This window comes from Phoxinus phoxinus, assembly GCF_949152265.1.
Source record: "Phoxinus phoxinus genome assembly, chromosome: 9".
NCBI classification, from domain to species: domain Eukaryota; kingdom Metazoa; phylum Chordata; class Actinopteri; order Cypriniformes; family Leuciscidae; genus Phoxinus; species Phoxinus phoxinus.
The window spans coordinates 5,493,387-5,520,451 of record NC_136884.1 but is presented as its reverse complement, the minus strand read 5'-3'; the positions used below and the strand labels follow the sequence as shown (position 1 = coordinate 5,520,451).

Genomic DNA, 27,065 nt, shown 5'->3' with positions numbered 1-27,065 from the left:
ACTGTTTCATTTAGCATTTTCACAAAGAGGTAAAAATTCACAGGATCAATTACATTTATTTTATTTATTTGACAGCCGTATAGTTATAAAAAGTAAGAAATCAAAATCTTAAGATCATATTTTAATAATGTGCATTCATAACATGCAGTACAGTGAAAATATAAAAGTCACTTATTTAATTTAGAAAACAACGTGATGTTTTAATATTTTCTCACACATATCTACTTCCCTGCAAAGATAAGTTACTTTAATTAAACAGCTTCTATTTGAAATGACAGGATGTTGTGTTAAAACGTTCAAGGGTTAAAACTAAACTGTGAGGGTGGAAGATCTCCAGGAGCAGAATTAAGTGCCCCTGCTGTAGAGGATTTCAGCTAAGATTTTAATGATATTGTCTGGTGCCAAACTTTCCCTCGTATGGCAGCCTGCTGATTTATGGTCTTCACGGGGCTTTAAATGACACGTGGGAAATTAGTCTTTACATTTATATTCCCATTTATGCATGTAGCAAATGTTTTTATCCAAAGCGTCATACGTTGCATTGAAGATCTAACTTTTATCAGGTCATGACTTCCATAGGAATCGAACCAATGACCTTGGTGTTGCTAGTGCTCAGCTCTACTACTTTACATGTTTCACCCTCTTCTTCTTCTCTTTCTCAGGCCGAGTTCTCAGCGGCGGCGGTGTTGCATCAGTCCCGGCGGGATCAGGTGGCTGACACGTGTCGTGCTCACAGCGCGTCCAGCCGCAAGCGCCGCGTCCTGACCCCCAGCGACCTCAAGCACCTAGTGGTGGACGAGGAGCACGAGCTCATCTACTGCTACGTCCCCAAGGTGGCCTGCACCAACTGGAAGCGGGTCATGATGGTGCTGAGCAGTCGGGGCAAGTACAGCGACCCAATGGAGATTCCATCCAACGAGGCCCACATCCCCTCCAACCTCAAGACCCTAAACCAGTATAGCATCCCCGATATCAACCACCGCCTCAAGAACTACCTCAAGTTCCTCTTCGTGCGCGAGCCCTTCGAGCGGTTGGTGTCGGCCTACCGCAACAAGTTCACGCTCCGCTACAACACCTCGTTTCACAAACGCTACGGGACAAAGATCGTGCGCCGGTACCGCAAGAACGCCACGGCCGAGGCACTGCAGAGCGGTGCCGACGTCAAGTTCCAGGAGTTCGCCGATTACCTGGTGGACCCGGCCACTCAGAGAGAAGCTCCGCTCAACGAACACTGGCAGACGGTCTACTCGCTCTGCCACCCCTGCCACATCCACTACGACCTGGTGGGCAAGTACGAGACTCTGGAGGAGGACGCCAACTACGTGCTCAAGCTGGCAGGGGTGGGCGACTCACTGCGCTTCCCGTCGTACGCCAAATCCACCCGTACCACCGACCAAATGGCGGCCATGTTTTTCAACAACATCAGCTCCCAGCAGCAAAGCCAACTCTACCAACTCTACAAACTGGACTTTCTTATGTTCAACTACTCCATTCCCAGCTACCTAAAACTGCAGTAAACACAGATACGCAGTTGCGCACACGTTTCGAGCTCGTTCAACGAGGTTGATCAATGGGAGAATGGCCATGGCTGAAAGACACAGGCGGGGGAATCAACCAAGCACCTAAATGTAAAATTGTATTTAAATCCGCTGGGATGGTTGCATTATTTCTAAACAACCAAGGAGCTTTCGGTCAACTGCAAATGCGTAAAGTGGACCACTCAAAAGTGTTTTTTTGAAACTGAAGTCCTGATGTATTTGCCTATTGAATTGTACATTATCAGTGTAAAGGCTCCTGTTCCCAAACATCAAAAGCAATATGACATATTCTGAGCTGTACCAGCTCAACTGGTTTATCTAATAATATACTCTGCCAGCCATCGCCATTATCGAAGCTTCACAGAAAGGAGCGGCTAGACTAATAATAAGACTTGAGATACAATCAGACTACAGTTCCCCACTTCTAATTTCGTGTTCCCTTTGGAAGTTCCCTCTCTTTTCTCCCCTACTCAGACGGCCTTTGTGTGCGTGTATTTATACGGTGCATATTTGAAGATGCACGCTAAAATAAGAATGACAAAAAAAAGAGGCATTGAATGATGCCTTTTTGAAGGGGCATGTCCATTTGTGAGTGACCGGCAGGGGCTCCGCCCACTGGGTCAGTCAGGGAGCATCTGTAGCAGTCGGGAGGTCAGAGGTCACTGCGAGTTGACCTCAAGCACACTGTTCCCACAACCCCTCCTCCCTTGGTTGGTCTTCGGTAAATGTAAGGATTTTGGGTGTTTTGTTTTTATTTTGTATTTGTTTATAATGGAAAAGGTTGCTGCGAGCAGCACGCTATAATATTATTTGAATTACTGTGTGAAATAGAGATGAGAAAGAATTTTTGTTTCCTGGAAAGGAAATCAGCTTCGCGCTAGAGGTTTAATTGTTATCATTTGTTCATATTTCTTCTTGCCTCATATGCAGAACACAGTTGCTGGGATACCTCGCTGGTTGTTTTGTGACGGGTGTACGGAAACGGGCAGGACTTTGTTTTCTGAGCTGTTCTCATGGGAAAGTTGCACACAGTTGTGTGCGTTTGAGAGAGAGAGAGAGAGAGAGAGAGAGAGAGAGAGAGAGAGAGAGAGAGAGAGAGAGAGAGAGAGAGAGAGAGAGAGAGAGAGAGAGAGAGAGAGAGAGAGAGAGAGAGAGAGAGAGAGAGAGAGAGAGAGAGAGAGAGAGAGAGAGAGAATGCAGGCAAATCTGTTCCATCCATTAGATGAGTTAAACGTCTTTCTCAATTTGAGAAGGTTAAAGGAACACCCTTTAATTTAGCAAGCTGTCTTTTATGACCGTGATTTGCTTTGACGCTGCAAAAAAATTATAAAAATTGCTTATTTATGTGCACAATGGCCACAAGTGTGGCCACAAGGTGTGTCCACGTGCTTTATCTCAATGTCTTTGTACCAAATCTTAACTCTGGCTGGCAAAGGTAACGGATAAAAGGATTCGAACTTTCAACTTTCTCTCTCCTCACATCTCTCTACTTTTTAGGAAAAGTGAGCAGGATTTTAAGTCCTGTAGAGCAGGGTCTTTAATGAAGACCCCCCCCCCCCACACACACACACACATACACACACACACACACACACACACACACACACACGTGGCAGCCTCTTGATGCAGTGTGTAAAACGTGGCTCAAAAAAAAAAGCAAAGGAAAAGCAAAGAAAAAAAATCTGACAAACCCAAGCTACGTTATCAACTTCCATCTCTTTCTCCCTCACAATTCATTATATTTCTGCTGCTGTTCCTTTCTCACGCTAAATCTTATCCTATGCTTCCTCATCATGCAGAAAACAGTAAAACCGTTCATGGATTTGTCAAAGTCATAATTACAAAACTCATTTCTTGTCATCTAGTAATTATGGTAACTGATTGGCTGGTTAGGACAAAAACCGATTGACATGCAAGAGATTCGAGTAGATAAATTTAGCGTATTATCCTTCACAAAAGACACAAAAAACCCTTTGTCTAGTTGTTAGAATGCCTGTTCAAATCTCATCTAACCTCTTCGCCAGAGCAGGAAATGAATCCTCAAGTCTGAACTTCTTTTTTGAATCATCAGCTCAGAAAACAAAGTGTGCCTGAATGGTTTCGCAGTTTTTCAAAACTGTTTATTTCATTTGTTCTGTAACAACAAACACGGTACAGCCTCATTAGCGCCCACACGACGGCCACGCTAATACATGCATTAGCGCCCACATTAGCAGGCACAGTGCCTTTCAAACTGTCACTCTATCACATGTAGTACAGCACATTCTCATTGCATGCAACTTGCATTTTTAGAAATAAAAAAAACAAAAAATAAACATGATTTGCTTGATTTATGATTCATGCATCCAGCTGAGGACATTCCCAGACTGAGGTTTTATCATATTTAGCTAACTTAGCTAATTTTCACACTTAGGTACAGAACAGCTAGGCTCACCATCCACACGCTCACGTAGCTTACCTGTTTCTCTATGTGCCTGTTTAATAATCAATGTATACATTGGTTCAATGTTTCCGTATTTGTTTTCAGTGAGCATCCGCTCCCTTTCTTCTCAAACCATCCACAGTCTTAATTTATTTATTTATTCCTCCTCGGTATTCAGGATGGACTCTGGCGGGTCACGGGTCGGACCCTCGCACTGTAAATGGAAAAAAATACAAACCAAGTGAACTGTCAGATCAATGCGCTCCCTGGAGAACGCGCTCACACTGTCTCTCTATCTCTTTTTCTCTCCTGTTTTCTCAATAAAGCTGAAACTGAACCCCTTAGTGGCCAATTTGTCACTGTCTCTGTCTCCACATAATCATTAAACTCGAGTGAAAATGTTGTCACTTGTTAAAGGGATCTTTTTAACACAGCTGTTCCTCCTCATTTGGCATGGTTTCCGGCCGTTTTATGCTAAGACGATCTATCGGAAATCATCAAATCTTTATTTGAACCCTGCACCACACGGCCCTTCTCACAGTTTCTTATGGGGGATTTGTTCGATTACAAAGTTCCTTAAATCCCCAAAACGTAATGAGGCTGAAAATAAACCCTCACCTTTGGATAAACAGCATTTAAGTTTGTCGGTGAGCTTATACTGCAGTTTAAAGCCATTTACGGCTCCTGTAGCTCAACTGGTTGAATTTGTTGCCAGTAATGCCAAGGTTCAGCTTTGTGCCTGAAAAAGTAAACATGGGAGAAAATAAGAATGCACCAATGTATCGGACAATAAAAGCAATTATTGTTTAAAAACAGCCGTTGATCAGGGCCGATTATATCCTATCAATCAAAAGGGGGCGGAAAAATGTGCCAGACTGCAACTGTGTGCGAAGAAAACCTTCTTTCCCCGGGCCATGAAAGATAAAAGGACACCGGCCTATTATTTTGGTATGAACATTTCATATAAACCCTTCGCTAAACGGCATTTAAAAACAAACTGAACTGTGGTTGGTTACTTTACATTTTGATCAACAATAGGGAATAAGAGTTTGATACTTTTTAGGCACTGACCGAATTGCCTCGGTACCATCGAGTATCAAAAAATGTATTGTCGTTCAGTACCAAATTAAGATACCTAGGGGTTAATCTCGTCAACGTCAGTGAGCCAATAAGCATGCAGCATGATTGGCTTTGGCGAGGCTTTAAGGAAAAACGCTAGTTTACGCTGGTTATGCTCGGAGACGTGGCTCACACGTGAGGCAAATAAGATTCAGTGTCCCAACCCCCATAGGTGGAAAAGATCAAAAGTGTGAAAGCTACATTTCACCGGGCTCGACGCCAACAGCGCGCGATGCAATATTTGCGACTCATTTCTCATTTCTCATTTTTTCCGCTCACAGGCACCAGGGGGAAGCAAGACGGCCACCATTCAACCCCCAAAAAGTCATATAACCATTCCAATGACTCCGAAGCTGTTCAGTTAAGGTAAATAAACAAAAAAACAAACAAAAAACGGCATAGTTCCCCTTTTAAAAAAAGTATCGTTCAGGAACCGGTATCGAACTCAAAGTATTGGTAAAAAAATTTTTTAGCGATACCCAGCCCTAATCAATAATATGCTCCTTTATAAGTGGGTGGAATAAGCTTCAAACTCAAAGTAAACAAGACTTTAATTGTCAAATGTGTGGTTTTGCAAGACTAAATACTCCCCAAACAATATCATCACTACTTTATCAAAGAACCCAGCTTTTAGCCTCTTTTAGCTTTTAGCAAGGCCATGTTTTTGAATCTTTGACAATATTGCTGACCTTGTGGTGCTGGCAGAGCCTCTCAGATCTTGTGGTGAGTCCAGATGTGTCTGGTTATATGAGCGCCCTGCTATATCCCAGCGAGATTTAAAGTGGGACCTTTGAAGATTTGATGCGAGAGGAAACGCAAAAGCGTGCCAAGCTTTTGTGTCACATAGGTGCAACAGATCTGCATTTTAGCCTGCCAGAGAAATGTGTGTCACTCCACTGTAAAGAAAGATTCATGCACGGTTTTGCGCTTCAGTAGCGGGTTGTCACTTTGGTGTCAAGAGCGAGGTTGCAGCCAAAACCTAACTTCTCATCGAAAATCCTGAGCTTGGGTTTTTTTTTGTAAATGAATCTGCAATTCTCATGAAAATTTGCTACCACACCTGCTATGGTCTCCTCCTAGAAGCCTCCGCTCCACCCTCCACCGTAACCTCTCGGTTATGCTCAGAATACGTTTGCCATTGGGGGGGGGGGGGGAGTTCATCCTTTGAATTAACCCGGGTCCTTCAGCCACATCAAACTTGGCACCGCGAACTGTCCTCAGCGAACACGTGCAGGGTCAAGTTGGCAGCAGTTCTCTGTCATTATCCAACATATGAAGGGCTGAAATGATGATGTTGCTTGGAAGTGAGATGTTGTTCCCTTGGGGACCGCTACACTGTTTACTGCTAATATGCAGGCGTAGCTGAAAACCACTATCATTTGGTATAATCTCTCAGCTCTAAAAGCCAACCAAAAGACTTGCAAGATATTTTCACTGAAGTGTTCCTTAATTCCCAAGGATGAAATTGGTTGTGGTTCAATCACAGCTTAGAAGATTTTCCGTCCATCCATTTCCCTAAGAAGTGTTTCTCAGTGCTGTATACTTGATTAATCCATAGTAATCCATTTGCACAACAGTTGAACTCCTTCGACCCTTCGCTTTGACTTCAGTCGAGGAGGAATTTCATACCTGAATGGCAGAAACCGCTCTCCGTTGGCGCCTAAGCATGACAGAGAATGACAACTTTCGCTGACATCTCTCTCATGGCTGAATTTAGCAAGTATTGGCAATTAAGATAAAGAGGATGAAATGAACAAAATCAAAACGAGTATTTTAAAGTCATGACAGTTTACCCAAAAATTAAATTCTGTCATCATTTACTCACCCTCATTTCGATCCAAACCTGTTTGACTTCCTTCCTTCTGGAGAACGCTTTTTTTTTTTTTTTTTTTTTTACATTTTGGAGAATATTTTAATTGTTCTCGTCTATACATTGAAGGTTGTTTTTGGAGGTTCATGGACAAAAGAGACATTTTTCGAAATATCATATTTTGCGTTCCACATATCAAAGAAACTCGTACAGGTTTGGAACGACATGAGGGTGAGCAAACAAACTATCCATTCAAAATATTCCTGAACTGGAATACATTTCAAAACTATTTCAAGTCAAAATGGTTCTGGATAACTCCAAAAGGAGAGATAAAAGTGACCACAGTGAGTAAAGAGCATGTTGTACAGTCCAACGGCCCTCAGAACTGATTAAAGTGGATTTGTTGGATGATGTCCTTCAGTCTAAACTATCATTTTGGCTTGTATTGAACTTTCATCTCTCACGCCCGTGCCAGGGGACGACTCCAAATCCAATCTTTAAATGCAATCGATGATTAGGATGGCAACAGTTGTGATGGAAGATTGGGCGTTGTGTCGGCTTAAGACTGACTTAATTTCCAACGTTCAGTGCTGCTTATAGTGACAGAAAAAGGCAAGGTTATGTTGTTATATAAAAGGGAAATAGTCTTAGATCGTTAAAGTTATAGTCCTAAAGGGTTTTCCAATGTTTAACAATAAATTTAACATCACAACCCTGCTAAAAAAAAAAAGAAATCTGGTTATACCAGCTTGAAGGGAAAATATCCTCAGATATAATGAAACTGAGGTTTGTTCCTCACAAAAAGGTACAAAAGGGTAGCTGTAGCTAATCCAAGGTGGACTACTAGAACTTACCAGCTTGACCAAGAAGGTCTACCAGGCCAAAACCTGGTCCACCATTTGGTAGTCAAGCAAAGTATCCAGAAAAAGCTTGGACTTACTAGAGACCATGTAAAACCAGCTACCACCTTAATGTTTTTCCAACAGGAAACAACATAAACCCACAAAATCAAAGCCAATTTTGAAAGTCATCGCTCTGATTAGCTCCACAAGCGCAGTAAATTGGCTTGATGACCTGTTTGTTGTTAGTGGTGAACATTAGGGATCATAGTACAGAGGCTGTGGGCTCCACTGGAGGTTTGGGTCCGTTTTATATAGAGTGCTAATATGCAACAGCAGGGTCCCTGTGGCTCGATTTGGGGGCCGTTTATGAGCAGGCTCCAATTTCAGGGCCCCCAATCCACCACACCACTCATATAACCCCATTAAACCCTGAAGACAGGAGAGTTCAACAGCCATCATTAGCATGGCCCGTCTAGACACCCCTGAACACGCACACAGGGGTCTTTTGTTTTAGACTGTTGACAATAATATGCAAAAACTTTGAGTGATAAGTGACGTCTGGAAAGAGTTCATACTCTTGTCGCATTTAATAGCCTATAATGAGCTGTATAAAAGGTAATACAGTAAATATCTATCCACAGAAGCCATGCTAATGCGTGAATGAAATTATGCACAGGCCACCAAATTGCATTTACTGTGAATATCACATTACATAAAGCTATTTCTGAGCTTGGCTACTGCATTTAAAAAGCTCATTTTGACAAAACTGCTGACAGGTTGAGTAAAGCGCACATTTTAGGGGCACACTTTGATGTGTCTGATGTATTTTTTGGCAGAGATTTTTGTAATCAAATAAAAACCCTTTATGGTTTGTGCTTTATTGTTCTCAATCTCGCACAGCAAGCGAATACCTATTGTTTGAATGTAGGTAAAGCTTTCTCATAAAAGCGCAAGAGGTTTCTAAACCGATAAGGGGGGTTTCGCTGCATCCCTGCAGTTCGAGAGACATCAAATGCAGGTAATTACAGTCGACAGAATTAAATTAGGGCCCTCAGGAGACCGACGGAGGAAAAAAATAAACATCAGACTGACAGATATTGGACGTAAACTTTTATTAAACCTTTATTAAACATTTTGAGTATCAAAAAAGCATGGAAGAAAGATACACTAAGAATCCTCCATTGGTGTCAGTATAAACTCTTTTTCCCAATAGAAAAATCGCTGTTCATGGCAAATTCGTAACAATGTACAAAAAAAAAGTTCACATACACACACAGAAATATAGACTTGTATAAGAGTGTCTCTGTTGCACATTCACCCCATATTGTTTTCAGTTGCATACATGAGCTTTAAACAGATGTTGTTGGAGATCCAAAAACAAAGTCAATCTTTTCTCAAGATTTTCTTGAATGAGCAGTTGAAAGGCTATTCCCTTTTCTAAAAGCAGATATATATATATATATATTAGTTCATTATTCTACGCTATTAAGCAATACTTTAACTTTCAAACTGCATTACAGAGGTTTATATGAATTGACCTGGCACTGGTTGAGTAAAACTGTGCGGCTATAAGTCGTGGCAACAAGGTTGTGTCTCAAAGTCACTCCAAAAGACACCAAAAAACATGAGAAAAGTAGTAAATAAAGAAGGACAAGGACAAAAAGGGCAAATAAATAAAGTACAATCACCAGGACAATTTTATATATTTTGTTTAGGGTTTGTATTTGGTCCTTCCACTGCTATAGTGCTGACACGGCAGGAGAGAGCATTTAAAATGCTTTTCATACCGTCCCACTTCAGATGCACAAGAAATCACAGTTTTTGAGATGAGGGAGACATTTTGCCACCATCTAAACCTCACTGCATGTGCTGAATCTCTCGATGCTTCTTATAAATCATCTGGCACTTTAAGAAGAGTAACAAAAAAAGTTTTAACCCGACAGAGAAATGCTAAGTTGCCACATGCCATTCGATCCGACAAGCAGCCATTCAAGGCAATAAGTGAGGACGGCAAGCATGATATAGTTTGACCTGTGGATCAAAGGTCAAAGAGTGCCCTTAGTCCCCCACATCACTGTCCTGGTCTCCGATGATAAACAGGAAGTGGAAGCTGAGAGCAAGGAAGGCCGTTCCCAACAAGTCGCCCAGCGCTGTCAGGTACGGGATAGAGAAACTGTCCGGATCTTTCCCGCTCTTCCAAATGGAGTGCACCATCCAGTCCGCTATGCAAAGCAACAAGAACACCTGGGAGGGAAAGAGAACGCACACAAGACTGTGTTGAATATGTGCGTAAAGAACAAAACCAGTCCCTTCCACTGTACCTTTGGATGAACTTTCCCACACACGCGCACAACGGGAAGCTCTAAATCAGGAAGAGACGAAGGGAACGGTTCCAGAAGTAACGCAATGTTTTTGTTTATGGAGCTTCTTTGAAAGACTCGTCTCGGAAATGAAACAAGATCCCATTCTTTTGAAAAGCGGCGTTCACATTTAAGACAAATACCCGAAACGGCTTCAGAACACACATCACAGGGCTTTTCATCTAGCGCAGCTCATTAAACATCAGCAAATGAGGCCTGTGTTTGCCTTTGCTGAGCATCGCAGACTATTAAAATGCTCTTTTGGATCAGTGTGGCCCTTTGAACGCCAGTTTGTTTGCTTAATGGAGATGTAACATTTGAAATCTTCATCTTGCGTTCAATTGAAAGCTAAAAAAGATGGACCGCAGCAATTCCTGAAGGCTCTTCACTTTCGGCTCGCGTTCCAGTGCATGCGAGAGTAACAGACTTTCATTTAAACGAAATAAAAATGAGGCCTGCCCATTAATCAGGCTGACGGGTCGGTGTGAAACTCTATTCGGAGGTCTGACGCTCTGGTTAACCGGCTGGGCGGCGTTCATTTATATCAGTTATATTAAGGTCAGCGCGAGATGGTTAAAAAACTATTCACTCTCTGCCGCAATATTTTAAACTTCAATTTAGGTAGCAGGAAATAAATGGCCATTTTAAAGGCTATTAATTGTGCCTGCCAGGCAAGATGAGTTTTGTGACATTATTTCGATAATTAACCTTGTGTGTTTCCGTGTGTGAGAATATCAGAACTACGACCTTTCCACAGGAGATTTCGACTCGCGTTCTCTCTCCCTTTCGCTCCTTATAAGGATTTTATCAATTAACGATTAAACTGTTAGGCAGGGGCCTTCCTGGAAGCTGAGGAAAGTGATGGTTTGCTAATGTACACAAGCTGTTGAGACCCGACAAGATTAGCCTTGTAGTTCCACCCTGCGCAAACACACAGACACACTTTTCCATCACTCAAAAGGACAGAGAAAGCAGTCAGAGATGTTGCATGGCATTCACACACACACACACAAACACACACACACACACACACACACACACACACACACACACACACACACACACAGCTATCTAAATGTAAATGTTCCATATAAAACAACAGAAGTACAGTACATAAAGCTAATTATAATGACTACGGACTAACCCAAACCCCAAACCCTACTTTAAGGACATGCCCAAAAGAAGGTTGTGTCAGATTTAGCTAGCTTACAAACCCACTGAAAAGCAAAGGTTAGCATAGCGTCCTTTTCTTAGGTTCACGGTGGAAAAAAGGTTAAAAGTAAATGTAACACGAACCAATACTATTTTGTTTGTAATATAACACATTACAACTGTTGCTTGTTTTGAAAGCATGTCATTTTGTCATTAAACAACCAGACGGTGTCAACAAGACAGACATTATCAGCGCTTGAAAACAATAACTACAGTACCAAATATATATTTTGTGTATCGTTTGATTGTTAATAGATGTTGTTTACTAGTTACCCTCTTAGTCATCCAATTCTCAGTAAACCCTGTAGAGGCAAGTGAACATCCGGTTTAGACCTTCTGCACAGCGTCACCAAAAATACTTACCAGCTATGTACTACATTTAACCTGGGAATTTCTTCCTCTAAAGCAGACTGTTTTTCCTGGAGTTCTATAGATGCCTTGTATTTGAAGACCCGTGAAGGTCAGAGGTCAGGGGGCCACTCTCAGGGCACCTGACATATGTTCAACAAGGCAAGCTATAGTCTGAACCTTTGTTTGAGAGATTTTGTTCTGAGAAGCATCATCTGGCAATTTAAGAGTTTTACATGGGATTTTTTTTGCCCATTTTGGTACAAAAAAATAAAAAAATAATTGATACGATGGTCTGTCTGAATACTCTATTCTGATTGGCTGGCAGCACAGCACAATAATGCAATAAATGGACTGACTCATTTTTCCTGTCTCTGAATGCCTGTCTCTCTCTTTCTCCATCCTCAAGGATTCCTCAAATAGGTCTGAAGAAGTCCAGCAGTATGGCTGCGGATCTCAAAGACGCGTGTGTTTAGGTTAGCAAGGGCGTTTCACGAACACTGTACACATACAGACAAACTTCCTAAAAATACCACACATTCCACCACTCGCAACATGCCTCCGCGTGCCAGCCGCTGAATGCACTTACTGAGGCTCTCCGCGGGTAATCTATCTTAATTGCGATCTAAACAATTTATGAAAACACCCTTTTGGAATAACCAAACACTCACAGATACATACAACACCCACATACACACACAAACAACACCTGCTCACTATCCCTAATGCCATCACGGTTTCATTTTCAGGGGAAATGGGGCGTCTAAAAGCTCTGGGGATTTTCTAAAAGGCTTGTAGGTTTATGATGGGAAAAAAACGCCATGTTATAACATTGCTACATGTGGGCGGCAAGCGGCACATTTATCGCGATTAAGCTGAAGATGAAATAGATTCCCTAGACTGGTATCGTAAAATTGGTGTCTGGTTTTATGATTATAGGCTGACATCTTTGTCTGCTACAGGAAAGAGTGCTTACACCTGAACCTCAAATAGGTGTCAGATTTGATAAAAATATATAGTGATGACAGGTTATAAAAACAGCATATGAAGATGTCAGTGTCTTGACGTCTGGTTAGAAGGCCCCATTAGGATTGATATTTTTGATATAGTGTGACAACAACATCACACTCACCTGGAGAAGAGCAGCAGCCAAATACACAACCATGAAGACGGGCGTCAGTGAGGTGTGACCTCTTTCCATCAGATCAATTGTGTACAGGAAGATTAAATGGCCAGGGACAACCAGTAACAGCAGTACCTGTGCTGACCTGTGATTGGCCCCTGAAAAAAAGAGAGAGGAAAAAAAAAAAAAGTTTAATTTTTGAAAGCAATACATAAAATCTAATAATGATGATACTGTGTGTGTATACATATATATATATATATATGGTAATACTTTACAATAAGGTTTCATTAGTTAACATTAACTACTTTAGTTCACATGAACTAAGAATGTACAATACTTCTACAGTATTTACTAATCTTAGTTAAAAACTTAATCAACATTCAAAAGTTATGTTTCTTAACATTAGTAAATGCACTGTGAACAAACAATGAACAACTTTACTTTTATTAACTAACATTAACAAAGATGAATAAATACCGTAACAAATGTATTGCTCATTGTTAGTTCATGCATTAATATGTTAATGAAACCTAATATTGTAAAGCGTTATGTCCACTTCATCCAGTATAAAGACATCTGCTTAAAACACCACAGAATACAAACAACCCTCCACGTGCGCATGTATATCGGATTTATTCTATGTTTACCACCCCTCTGAACCCCCGCAGTATGGCGTCCCTGTGCGTTCTGAGTCCTTGAAGGAGGAAGATTTATGCCCATCTTTCCAGATGGCAGTGCTAAGCTTGCAGTGGGCACCGTGCCCCTCATGTGCTCGGGCATCTGGACTCTGTCCCCAGAGTCCTCTTGTTTCTCTAAGAAAAAGCCCTGCATCAAAGCTCCGGCATCAACACGCTACCTCGGTTGTTTATAGGAAGCGTTCTCAGCTTTTCTCCGAGATGGATCGTTATACACAAACCACCGTTACACACACTCCATTAAAGCTAATGTATACACACTTGCAAGCACTTTCAAGTGATGTTGCTCTAAACACTGGTTACTTGTTCTCGCTCTCTTTAATACAGGCTATGAAAACAAAAACTGCCCTCAAATGCGTGTTTAAGTCCCTCTCTTTAAATTTGAAGGCATTAAAGGATGTTCGATGATTTTTTAAAAATCACGAAAGCAGTGGTGTTCATTTTTGAGCCATGTCATGTCATGCCCTGATCCTATTCCTTCATTATTTCTCATGTAATTGATCTACTTTGTCACAATCTACTTTGTTTTCTTATGTATTGTGACACAAGTTTGTATAATGTGAAGCACACTGGGGAAGTGTTCGGGGTCACCTGAGCCACAGAAGGTTCGGCAGGGGACGTAGCAACCCTTGGCCTCATCAGGAACCTCTCCAGGGGTGCTGTGAAAGTGCAGGAAGGTGGATATCCGACTGGACTGGATAGCCACCAGGTTTCCCCCGATACCTACAATGTAATATTACTCGCATCAGACAAATATATACTGAGAGTACAGGGCTAAAAATGTAATCAAAAACAAGGAGGAAAAAGCAGCGTGCCTGTTTCCAGCAAGATTTAGACTTAAAGTAAATCCATGAGTAAAGGTCGGTTCACACCAAGAACGCTCTATAAAGATAACTATATTATTGCTGTTTATTCTAAGCGTGTTCTGCAGTTTTGTCATCTGCAGCTTTAAATGCTTGAGCTGTTTAAAGCAGGGTTGATTCTGATTGGCTGTCAATGTTGTTATCGCTAATCAGCTGGAAAAAAAAAAAAATCGCTCTGAAAGTGATTCCAATGATATTGTTTCTCTGTGCTGTTATAGTTGTGGTGTGGACTCTGCTACTCTTTTAAATTTAGAATGACTTTTACTATTTCTTTATCATTTAAGTTATCGTCCTTGGTGTGAACGGGCCTTAACTCTCACGTAAGTGAAGCTTCTACAGAGAATTTTTTTTTAAATCCATGAATACAGGCTTAATTTTTTCACTGTCAGACTGGCAGCCATGAGTCACCAGTACTAACTCTGCTTTTGTCCCCCGCCTCTTTATCTCTCTCTTTCTTTCTCTCACAACACGCACAGCCCTTCCTCTCTCTCTTTCTCTCTCTCTCCTGAGTAAAGTAGAGTGGTGTCCAGAGCTGCAGAAATGATATGTCACGCCCAGCAGTTCTGGGAGAAGACAAGTGAGTGAGTGAGTGAGTGAGTGAGTGAGTGAGTGAGTGAGTGAGTGAGTGAGTGAGTGAGTGAGTGAGTGAGTGAGTGAGTGAGTGAGTGAGTGAGAGTGAGTGAGTGAGTGAGTGAGTGAGTGAGAGAGAGAGAGAGAGAGAGTGAGTGAGTGAGTGAGAGTGAGTGAGTGAGTGAGTGAGTGAGTGAGTGAGTGAGTGAGTGAGTGAGTGAGTGAGTGAGTGAGTGAGTGAGTGAGTGAGTGAGTGAGTGAGAGAAAGACAGAGGACAGACAACACAGAGATGGACAGAACATGCACATTCTCTGCTCTTTTTACACCATCTGGTTTGTCACTCTGCTGAACTAAAACATCTGCTTTCCAAATAGAACAAAATAGAATACAATACAATGGAATATTTGTCAATTAGAGTTGAACAGAAAATCAAACAGAATAGAACAACATAGAATAACAAAAATATAAATGTAAATAGAACATGAAATGAAAAGGAATAGAATAGAACAATACATGGAATAGAATAGCACACAAAACTAACTGAAAAGAGCAGAATAAAACAGAACTAAATAATATAGAATTAAATTGAATATAATATAATAAAAGTATAGAACATCAGACCGATACTGAATAGAATAAAACAAAGAATCTCCAAAACAATGAAACAAAACAGAATAAAATATGCTAAATTAGAACAGAACAAAGTAGAATTTGATGGAAAAGAAGGAAACAGAACAGAAGATAACAGAAAAGATATAGAGGATTTTTTGTGAAAGAAGACACTGTCAAATCCATCAAACTGTTGGGGATTTGGGAATTGCATAAAAAAAAAGCACTGCCACTCCACGGAAAACAACCTGAAATTGTTCTTTCAGCTCAAAATGTTTAGTAACTGCAAGAGGACAGTCAATACTTAATGGAAATAACTTCAAAATATATTACTCTCAGTCCACAGCCAAACAGGAAATCAGTGATCTGAATTACAATAATACACAGCAAATCTATTTCTCAAATATGAGAGTGCATTCATGCCCATAATGACATTAATATCTCCCATCGTTAAAGACCAGACCTAAATGAGAACGATTATCTTTGAACACAGCACAGGCCTCTGCACAATTAGCCCCAACAAGTACTTGTTTGTGTTGAATGCAGAGGGTACCATTATGCCACACTGTGCCACGTCCCTGTGGCAGTGCTGGAGCGACGCCATCTGTATGGATGATAGTGTGGGAAAGTGTTTGTGGCTCAGATTAGCTGGACAGGTCTAAAATTTCTTCCTTTTCTCACAAACAAGCAACGACATGACATTTTGGATATGGGCTGGGGGCATGAGAAAAGAGTGTATGGGAATTTTTTCAACCTTTCCTAGAGCATCGAGGTCCAATTAATCCGATGCTTGTTTTAGCTTTGTCTGCCAACAGGAAATGGAGATGATATGCAACCTCATTTCTGTCCAAGCAGTGGGATTAACATATATGGACACTTTAATCTGGGTCATAGAGCTGATGAGACTTTGGCTGGGTGTGCAGCAGGGCTTGAGTATGGGTCCAATTGGATTCCAGTACGTAGTGTATGACATATGGGTAGGGATATTCAAAACTACATTTTTTTTTTTAAGGCCTATATAATTAGTAGGCTGGCTGCAGGTTCATTTGATCCTGATCGGACGCAATTGTTGGACGGAATTTTCATCCTTGCATTCAAAAACAGAAAGATAGACTATTTTCTTTTTTTATATGTATTTTTAATGGACTACTTGTAACTCAACATGTAGCCTTAAATGAGCAACTCTCTTTTTTGCAGAGTCTTGCAGTGAGAGTCTTCAAGTATAGCATAAGATGCAATGTAACAACCAAAAAAGTCTGTCTGAATGTATAGGTCTGTAGCTGCAGTATTGTAGTTTAAATTTGGATGAATTTAAAGATGCAACTTTTCAGAGAGGGTTTTTTCATACATGATTTACTGCTAAAGCACGGCACACTAATTAAATCACGGTAACTAAAAACATTAAAAGTAAAAAAAAAAATCTAGATAAACCACACTAACTGACCAATCGACCACTGTGACCCATCCCTAGTACTGTGGGCGATAAGAGAGGTCTGAGACTCTATTTATGTAAAACAGAAACTATTTCTCTGTACCTAAGTGGCACGTGTGTGTGTGTGTGTGTGTGTGTGTGTGTGTGTGTGTGTGTGTGTGTGTGGTAATCATTTAAATTACCTTCCCTGACTCGTTTCCTGTTTGGGCAGACAAACTATAGAAGCCTCTGTTACTCATCCTATCGCTCTCTTTTCCTTTCTTTTCCCATTCTTTTGAGTTTGACTCTGCTCTTAGAATCAAGAATAAAAACCTTTGATTTTGATATTCTGATTTATAGCTATATTTGATATAACTTTAGATATTCTGACATAAACAGTCTTCTTTCACACACACACACACACACACACACACACACACACACACACACACACACACACACACACACACACACACACACACACACACACACACACACACACACACACACACACACACACACACACACACACACACACACACACACACACACACACAGCTGTCTGGTGGGCTGGGCGGGAGAGCATAGACAGACTGCAGACAGCGTAAATGTCTCTCATTAGCGTGCCTTAATTAAAAAACGTATGGCTCTTTGTGGAGGTGCCATGCTCCTGGCTTCCTTTCCTGTTACCACAAGAAATTTAACTGCCACAATTAATGACTTCACCCCATGACTCAATCACATCCAACTCTATTTTTGCTATATTCCATCATTTGGCTCTTTCTCAATATGAAAACGTTTATAAAAAAATAAAAAAATAAAAAAATCACACAAAAGTGCCTATATCTGCTAGGGACCGGAATCGGCCTATTTTCCGCATGATCGGCGGCCTGGAACGGTAACCGGCTGGTCAGTCTCACGTCTTTCCGATTCCGTTTTGTTGCCAGCGGCACAGGCAATAACGTCAGCTGCGCATTCTCGGTCTCTTCTCTCCGACTGTGAAGTGACACACACCCGCCTCCTCTCACTCACACGTCTCTTTCACTCCGGTTAAAAAGTGCTTGTATTGCGCATCATTTTACTCATTACGCCCGTTTCGCGCTCATACCAAAAGCGCACAAGCCGCCTCTCAGTCTCAAGCAGCTTGTGAGACGCAAGTACCAAAATGAGTGGCTTACTGCACTTAAACGGTTAAATACACACAAAATGATGTCAAAACGCTCATCTCGGCAAGTATTCAGTTTAAACACAGTTTTGGAATCGAATTAGTTGAGAAAGATAACAAGTTGTGTAACTTGTTTATTTCATATCTCTCTTTATTCTATTGCATTTATTTGTTCTGTGGTTGGAAATGTGTTTATTTGTTCTTAATTTATTACTGTCTTTTTACTTGTTTCTTTATGAAAATAAAATGTTGCATTGAAGAAAAGATTTTTGTTTGTATATGCAGTCAATTATTAGCCTGGTCCTACCAGACTCTCGTACATTTCATTTGTACAGAGAGTCTGGCCACTCTCCAAGCGTTAACTTCCTTGAAGGCGGGTACTCTGTTGAAGTTTAAAACTATTGGATCTGCCCAGAGCCACTCTGGATCTGCCATAACCAATCGCTAACGTTTGGTCGTGACGCATGACTAGCGCACGACCTCAACGTCATCAATCTCAGCCACTCCCTCTGTTCGCTGATTGGACTGGTAAAAAATTGGCAGGAGAAAAGCTGCGAATACACCACAATCCCAGACGTAGTACTGAAGGAAAATGAAAATTGAGCGGAAGTACGTAGGAGGGCGGAGCCAGGCTAGTCAATTATAGTCTCTTGAAAGAAAATCGGAATCAGCAAAAATCGGTAACGACACAGGTCACACTTACACAATAAAATCAGAAATCGGAATCGGCCAAGAAAATTGCAATCGGTGCATCTGTAATTTTCAGAAGATAAAAAGTACAAGCTTCATAGAATATTTTTGTATAAATAAATCTCACCATTGATAACAGGTGTGTAAACCACAATCCCAGCAAGGTTGGGATCAGACACAGTTTTGTCCAGAATGAGTCCTCCAATGCTGAAATATGGAAATTTTGTATTATGTTAGAGCACCAAAGAAATGCATTTGCATTTTCAGTGTGTGTGTGTGTGTGTGCGTGTGTGTGTATATCCATGGCCAGGTGTGTGAGGTGTGTGTATGTGTGTGTATCACACCTGCTGATGAACATGGCAGTGATCACTGGCTCCCAGCCTGAGTACAGCAGCTGACGGCTGGCAGGGTGTTTGGAGGAGATGACCATCCACAGTGGAGTCAGACACAAGAAGAAGGCACACACCAGAGATGACACGTATGGGTGAGAGTCTGGAAAAACAGACAGAGAGCAACGCCACAGTGAATACAGGAAGTCTTTTGGTCATTTTGATTGAAGCTAGTTAGTTCAAGGTTACTTCTGTCCCTCCATTGACAGCTACGCAACTACCACTTTGATGTCTCATAAACTACTCACATTTTTATAGTCTCTAAATAAGTTTGTTCCATTTTTTTGGCACAATTATTACAAAGCGGTTCAAAATTCACGATTGACGATCTGATTCGCAATTTTTTTCACGCCACCACTCAAAATCGTTCTTGGTAATCTCAACGTGGTGCCCCGATCGAGACTGACAACCGTACTCTGCTGCTGTGTGAATGTAGCCGTGCTGACTGGCTCTAATTGGATTTAACCAGATTGAGGAAGAAAAATATGATCTTCTTAAAAGCCGAATTAAATCTTTTAAAGCAGACAGAGAAGCCAAAAAAGGTTTCACTCCTTGCTAAATACTCTTCATCACACACTAAACAGCCTAAATCTTTAAATCCTAAATAGAGGCAACATCTGTGACTATATTTAGTGTGGTATGGGCATGACAGGGCAGCGGTGTGCGCTGATGATGGCAGAAGCCTCTCTTCTCGGCTGGTTGGCATGGCCGATTATGGTTTTGGCATGGCACGGTGGTGCCGTTTGCCTTGCCTTCACCTCACTTCACCTCTCTCAAAAAAGGAAAGACTAAAACTGGAGTGCGGCGCTCAGTCTGGGGCTTATCACACAGAGTCATCAGGGAGCAAAGCCCCATTAAACCCAGCAGAAACAATCCAGAACACTGCTCGGGACGGCCCGTGTGTGACTTTCACACTTTCAGAGATAGTGTTTATGTTACAGAAGACACTGTGCAGGTTTGGCGATGCTTGCAAGGGGAAAATTTCCCACAAACATAGAGAAGCATGTGGAAAACCAAATGTAAAAAGGTCCTTAATATTTAACTGGATCATAAATTGTCTGATATTTGATCTTTTCACTAGGCTTTGCAGTGTAAATGAGATTTGACAAGAACTGACAAGAAAGTTCATACAACTTGACAAAAAAGTTAATTTCTAATTATTCTACGTACTATTCTAATAGTAATATTTGATAATATATACATATTTTCATAATTTTTAATTATACAAATGTATATATACAAAGAATACTTTATTATATATGTATTTTTAATTTATTATATACATACGAATATAAATACCAAAACAAATATTAAAGAACTAAGAAATTTATTTATGTGTTTTTGAAAACTAATGTTTCAGTATCGTGCCAAAAATCATGGGCAGCACTAGACTGAGTATCATTTCAAGAAAGGCGCTTGACAGAGAGACTGTGCATGTCTGTGTGGAAGAGAAAGACATAGTCAGCCCTGTGTGTGTGTGTGTGTTTCATGAGAATGTGGGTACGTAGACAGAGAGAGGTCATGCACTACGTCACAACACTCTCATTGTCCTGAGCCAGACTCATTAGCAGAGTGACCCTTCCCATAAAACATATCAACCCCACGGTCCCATAAACCATAATATACACCCCTCACATGATCTGCTGACACCTGCTATAGAGTGTGAGAGTGTGAAATGTGCTGCTACTTTTAAGATATATTACTGGTCACACTCTAATATGACAGATAAAGTCTGAAATATGATCAATTATTTCACATTATTCTTTAGACACTATGTTTTGACAAATGTATCTGAATTGAATTTACTCAAGGCTGGAGTCTAAAGTGAGGGATTTGTGCGCCCTCTTGTGGCAGAAAACTGAAAGCATGGCTGATCTGCTGGAGAGAAACAACTAGATATATCAAAATCTGACCAACTATCTATTCTAGGCAAAAATAACTGTCTTTCCGGCTCTGATACTAATGCAGCATCCTAACCAAAATGGAACTGAAAGTGACCCTTCAGGTTGTCAAATTTACTTTTTAGATGCATACTTTTAATTCAAGTGAGGCTATGATGCCCAAAAATTCTATCGAGGTAGGCAGCTCACTGGGGTTTGGAACAGAGCCCTTATTTTCACACACGTCTTTCTCACCTAGGCAGTTGTAGAGGCCCTGGCTGATCCCTGCCAGGATGGCCAGCGTGATGAGGTCCCCAAAACTGGCAGCGATGGGCGTGGCTACATTATCAGGGTTGATGCCTGTCTTCTTAGAGCCCACAATCACACCCACCATTATTATACCTGAGCGAGGGCACAAAAAGACAGCAGTTACCTTACCCACTTGGAACTGGAGATTCGTAATGTGAAATGTGACTAATAACAAAGAAGATTAATGTCGGATTAAGATATAACAACGAGGACATTATTTGTTGTGAAAAGAACGGCTTTAGTAGCTACATATAAGAGTATTAGAGGTTAATCTGAAGTATGCACCCTGCAGCATAGATGCTATGAAGGCTGTAGCGACACTACTGGAACACAGCAAAACAGCGTGACCGAACTGGAACTTTCCCTCAGGAATCCAACCCAGTACAACAGCTGCTACTGCCGCCAGGAACCCGATTACGGTGGCCTGCGCCTGAGAATGAGAGACAGAGACGCTGAGATTTAGAAAAATAAAAATATATATACATATATATACACTTATAGACGTTTATATAGTACTTCACTAGGGTCTGTGTAAATATAGAAACCCATTATCCTGATAAGATCTCGGTTTCTTTTTCAGGTAAAAACTTTAACTTTAGCGGATTTAGATTTACTGGGTTACTGATGTTAAACTAATTTGCATTTGCTTGTTTTTAAAGCCAGTGTTGTATATGTAAGCCCTTCAGAAAGCTCTTACCTGTTTCAGTGCCAAATTCCCAATAATGAGATTCCACTTCTCTATGGGCGAGTCCATTTTCCCCACGTTTACCTAAGGACGATAAAACATTATTTTTCCTTTCATCCCTCTCACCCTCATTGCATTTAGTCACACTAACTGTGGTCACTACAATTGCAACTTTTCTTGCACTCCCTTAAAATGTAAAAAAATGTAAAATCTGACAAATAAATGGTAAATATTTGAAACACGTTCACCCCAAAATCAGAAAGAGAAAAAAAAGCCTAATTTAGGACCATTAAGACTTTTTGCATTGTGACAATTTGTACATTAGTGAAAAAATAATGATATATCATTTAAATTGTAACATATTTATATATCATGATAATATTAGTGTATATAATCATATATCATGATTCATTCATATTAATAAAAAGAAGCCGATTTGAAGATGACACTTCATCTCATTATTTAGTTGTAAAAAAACAAAACAAAACATAAAATACCATTGGAATGCAGAAAATCTTAATGGCACTAAAAAAAAGGATTCATCTAAAACATAATGTCTTCTTTCAATCTTTTGACTTTGGTGTAAAATATGTTGTGAGCCTAAAAGCTAAAACAAGAAAACCATGATGAGGAAAAAATAATAGTATGAGACCAAATTCCTTCAGAGTGGTGGATTTTGGCATCGGATATTTTACATTGAGAAGAAAACCACCATCTGAGGAAAAGCTAATAATATTTTGGGTTTGGAATGGATTTCTGCCTGCAATGTAACAAGATGGCCGACTCCACAACCAATGAGCCAGTGTGTGCGCAAGTGTGTGTGCTTAAGAAAATAAAGGAAACAAATGTAAATGTGAAAGAGCAGCGTGTAAGAGAGAGCCGTCAGAGTGCAATAGACTCTTTTTTTTGCCCCAGCTGCATGAGGGTGAACAGAAGGCCTGTACTTTAGCCCCGCTCCTCCGCTCGGTCCACACCACCAGGGTTTGTTTATTCTTTCTCCTCGAGGGGGGACGACAGATTTGCCATGAGAACACTAGATGTTATACGGCATGAGCTGAAACCCCTCTGAGCTCTAGAGTCCCAGACTGAGGGGAGAGAAAAAAAACAGTAGCTACCAAAAAATAAATAAAAGCACTCTGTCAGCAGATAGCAGCTGAGACTCCAGCACAGAAAAGAGCAGGAGAGAACCGGTTGATGAATTAGCTTATGTATATATATACACACCTGAGTCTAAGGAGAAGTACAGAAAATGTTGAAGTCAACTAGAAATGGCACTTTTAACTTCTGTAGTGCGAACAAAGTAATCACTGCCAGCGACAGATGATGCTGATCATGGCAAAAAAATGTAAAAAAAAAAATACCGCCAAAAACGTTTTAACCAATTAATTGATTATATAATGTTGTTTTAGTGTCATTGAGATACTATTATATATTTTATTCATATTTTGATTTAGTTTTATTTGTATATTTTATTTTCATTAACATTTGTGTTTTTTTTGTTTTTTTCTACTTTTTTTAAATATAATTTTGTATTTCAGTTTTTGTTTTAGTTATTTTAATACATCAAGATACCATAAACTAAATGAAAATGAGAAATGTTGTCAAAATGAGATACAAAATATTATATTTAATTATATTTCAGTTAACATTTGTTTTATTTCAAGCAACAAAAAAGCTGGTTTTAGTTAACTATATAATAAATCTAATATATATATATATATTTATTAGTGCTGTCAAATTGATTAATCGTGATTAATCACATCTAACAAAAGTGTGTGAAAAACACACATATATTATATATATCGCATTATATATTGCATCTAACATAAAAGTTTGTAAATAATATATGTACAAAAGTTTATAATATACACATACACACACACACACACACACACACACAAACACACACACACACACACACTTTTGTATTTTGTATATATATATTATTTACAAACTTTTATGTTAGATGCAATATATAATGCGATATATATAATATATGTGTGTTTTTCTTACTCAGACATATGGGGGTTGGAAATACCTTTGGAGTCATTACCATAATAACAGGCTAGCTAGTCACTCTATCACAGGTCTATGGTTTTTACCACCAGCCCTAGTCTATGGAGATGGGCACAGGCATGAATTGTCAGGTCCTGACAGGTGAGAGCATGCCTAAAATGAGCCCAGATCTCATCACAAACCACATCAGCGTCAAATCAGAAATTACAGGCACACCTAAACTAAAGCAAGATGCAATGACGTGCAAACAGTAGTTGGTTTGTTAGTTAGTTCGGATACTAACCGCTGTGGACAGTCTGGAAGCGAGGGTCATCTCCAGGTTTCCTTTCAAACCCAAAAGAGCCGGAACCAGGATGAAAATCTCTGTAATGTTCTTAAACGCTTCCCAATGCTGAGGGAAAAAAGAGAGGATAGAGTATAGCAGTGGTTCTCAAAGAGGGATCCGGGGCCCTCTAGGGGGCCTTAGCAAACTTGCAAAAATTATTTATAGCTATATTAACATAAACTTAATTAATTAAGCCAGAGGTACATATTAGCTTAGACAGGAGGGCCTTCTAATATTGCCTTGAACAATGGAGGACCTTGAAGCCAAAATGGTTCATAGTTTTTTCTTTGTAGTAGTTATTGTTTAAAAAATTAAAGTCAGTAGAGTCCAATGTGATTTTCAACCACAATGACTTTCATTATATGGACAAAAACAGTTGAAACATTACTCAAAATATATTCTTTTGCTACAGAAAGTCAGACAGGTGAGTAAACGCTCAGAATCTCACCTGTACTATATCCAGTACAACTCCGGCTGAGACCGTCCCAAACCCAGCTAGAAGGAAGGGAACTAGTATCTGCAGTGCCATGGCCAGGGGCGACTCTTTGGGCATGTTTCTGGTTGCCAGCTGCGGCCCTTCCTCCTCGCTCTCCTCTTCCTCGTCGGCCTCTTCTCCCGAAAGTCTGCTCTCAGGCAGCATGGGCTCCGTCTCCGCGTAGCGCCCGTCTCCGGCATCAGACAGGCTGATGGATGTTCTGCTGCTGCGGTCCGAGTGGCGGCGGGGCTCGCGGTGGAACCCGTTTTTGATGGACTCTGGCTTGGGCGTGCTGAGGTCCACCATGGCCAGCCGTTCCTCCTGTAAACCGGTGTAACCGGCAGGTACCATGGTCTGAAGCAAGGAGGGAATGGGTCTAAAAGAGATGGAGCTCCAGGGTCCTCCAGCCTGTACTGCCAGACTAGGGCCCAGGGAATTGAGCACACCACCTCCTATGGTTCGGAGGCTCATTCTGCAGACGGGAGATGACTGGGCTCATGGCCCTCTGAACTGTGAGAGCAGTAGATCAGCAGAACCAGCAGGTGGCATCCATAACAGCTACGAAGAAGCCCTGATAGTGTCGCAGTGACCTGATGAAGAAAAGTACAGAGGGAAAATCCATCAACAACAAAAGTGTACTTGCACTGTCACACACATTCAAGGTCGCATTATCATTATGTGCTTTTAGTCTCGAAGCAGCTGTTATTTGATCTATGCTGAATTGGCAGTCACAATGTTTCGTACACAGTCTGAACCATATTTACTTTAACAACAATTACTAAGTAAGTACACCATACTTGGGACTTTGGAACCAACTTCCAAACCACTTAAGTATTAATTTTACATGCGTATTGAGGGAATAAAACTCTTTATTATTTGTAAAGGAGTCTGGTTATTGTATGATATATTCTTATTAGAGTCAACAAAGAGGAATTTGACATAAAAAAGTGATAAATAAAACATTTGTAAGAAAATGCAATAGTTATAACATAGCCAAAACAATAAACAATACATATTGCACAGAAAATGTTTGCAAACAAAGTCAATTAAACAAAGATTGTTCTCAGAACTTCGAAAGATTTAAGGAAATAAAACAAATGCATAAGTTAACTGTAGTGTCGTTCTCTGAACGACACTTTAGACTGTAAGTAACGTTAACTACATATAATTATTATTGGATATTTATATATGTGATGCAGTGGCAGGGAGCGGACAAGCTGCATTTCCTCCTAGACAAAACTAATAAATATATGCCGAATTTGAGAAGTCTATATGGTTTACGGTTATCAAAAAATAGTCAATTGTATGTCTAAACCTTTATGTAGGTGAATTGTGCATTGGAATCATCCCAAAACATCTTAAAATATTGTCCAGCTTCCTAATGGTAAACATTCATAATTAATCATTTAAACTCCGAAAGCCTGTCAAATGAAACAAGAGCTTTACTTAATGTGTGGTAGATGTTTTAATCTCTCTGGAGGTTGAAAAGATCATAAAGAATGTATTTACCGTAATATTTCCAGCTCCGTCGAGATGAGTTTTAGCTTCTTCCCTGATCGCAGCACTGGAGCTCTGTGTGTCTGTGACAGCGGCGCGTCATCACTGCCGTGCACTGCGACAGACGCAGGAGAGCGAGCGCACATTTCAAAATAAAAGCACATGGGCCCGTGCAACAAATTGGTGTTTCTTCAACTATGGGCTTAAAACCCATTTCTACTTTCTACACTTGTTTTTGTTAAATTAACGTCACATTAACACTACCTTAGACGCTTTTTCCTTTTTCTTTTTGCCATGTATTGCATTCGCAGACAGAAGGGAAATGTTGTCAAACAAGCCTGACAGCTTGAATTCCTGTAAGGGAATCCAGATTTTCTAGATAGAAAAATTGTGTTGTGAAATTGCCATGTTTTCTTATATATGTTTATATAAATAAGAAAACAGCAATTTCACAACACAATATTTATTATTACAATGTTTCAATATTTATTTTAAAAAACTCTATCCTAGAAGTGATGAGAAAATAATGAACAAAATAAGTAGGCTATTTAAAAAAAATTATGTTGGGGTTGTAATCTTTGAATATGCTATTTTATTGATTTCAAAATAAAATATATGTAACACTTAAGTGTTGAAACTCAAATACGTATGAGGTTCAACTCTAAAATGTATACAATTATTTTATTTTATTAACCTAACTTAATTAAT

At 40.2% G+C, this 27,065-nt stretch overlaps 2 protein-coding genes across 4 annotated transcripts in view; one reads left to right on the top strand and one right to left on the bottom strand.

Annotated features, from left to right (window-relative positions):
• Positions 1-5,212, top strand: part of chst11 (carbohydrate (chondroitin 4) sulfotransferase 11) — a 43,986-nt gene extending 38,774 nt beyond the window's left edge. For 2 of the 3 annotated variants that reach the window (XM_079622931.1, XM_079622933.1), the window contains one exon: positions 663-5,211. In XM_079622931.1, coding sequence (XP_079479057.1) covers positions 663-1,517 — 855 coding nt within the window. In that variant the 3' untranslated portion in view covers positions 1,518-5,211. Of the gene's footprint in view, positions 1-662 lie in introns of all 3 variants that reach the window. The other variant, XM_079622932.1, reaches the window with a different exon arrangement.
• A 3,612-nt stretch (positions 5,213-8,824) lies between these two features.
• Positions 8,825-26,715, bottom strand: slc41a2b (solute carrier family 41 member 2b). Its single transcript, XM_079623472.1, has 11 exons — positions 26,370-26,715; positions 24,834-25,450; positions 24,344-24,451; positions 22,057-22,128; positions 21,645-21,789; positions 21,306-21,452; positions 19,126-19,273; positions 18,909-18,988; positions 14,064-14,195; positions 12,784-12,932; positions 8,825-9,975 (listed from the first exon to the last, which is right to left on the bottom strand). The coding sequence occupies exons 2-11, from the start codon at positions 25,329-25,331 to the stop codon at positions 9,790-9,792; spliced, it is 1,665 nt and encodes a 554-aa protein (XP_079479598.1). The 5' UTR covers positions 25,332-25,450; positions 26,370-26,715; the 3' UTR covers positions 8,825-9,789.
• Positions 26,716-27,065: the final 350 nt, after the last annotated feature.

Coding starts and splice junctions, on each gene's coding strand:
- slc41a2b (XM_079623472.1), bottom strand. CDS start 25,331: ATGAGCCTCCGAACCATAGGAGGTGGTGTGCTCAATTCCCTGGGCCCT. Junction 24,452..24,833: donor TTGTACTGGATATAGTACAG/GTGAGATTCTGA, acceptor TTTTTCCCTCAG/CATTGGGAAGCGTTTAAGAA. Junction 9,976..12,783: donor TGGCTGCTGCTCTTCTCCAG/GTGAGTGTGATG, acceptor TTTCCCTCCCAG/GTGTTCTTGTTGCTTTGCAT.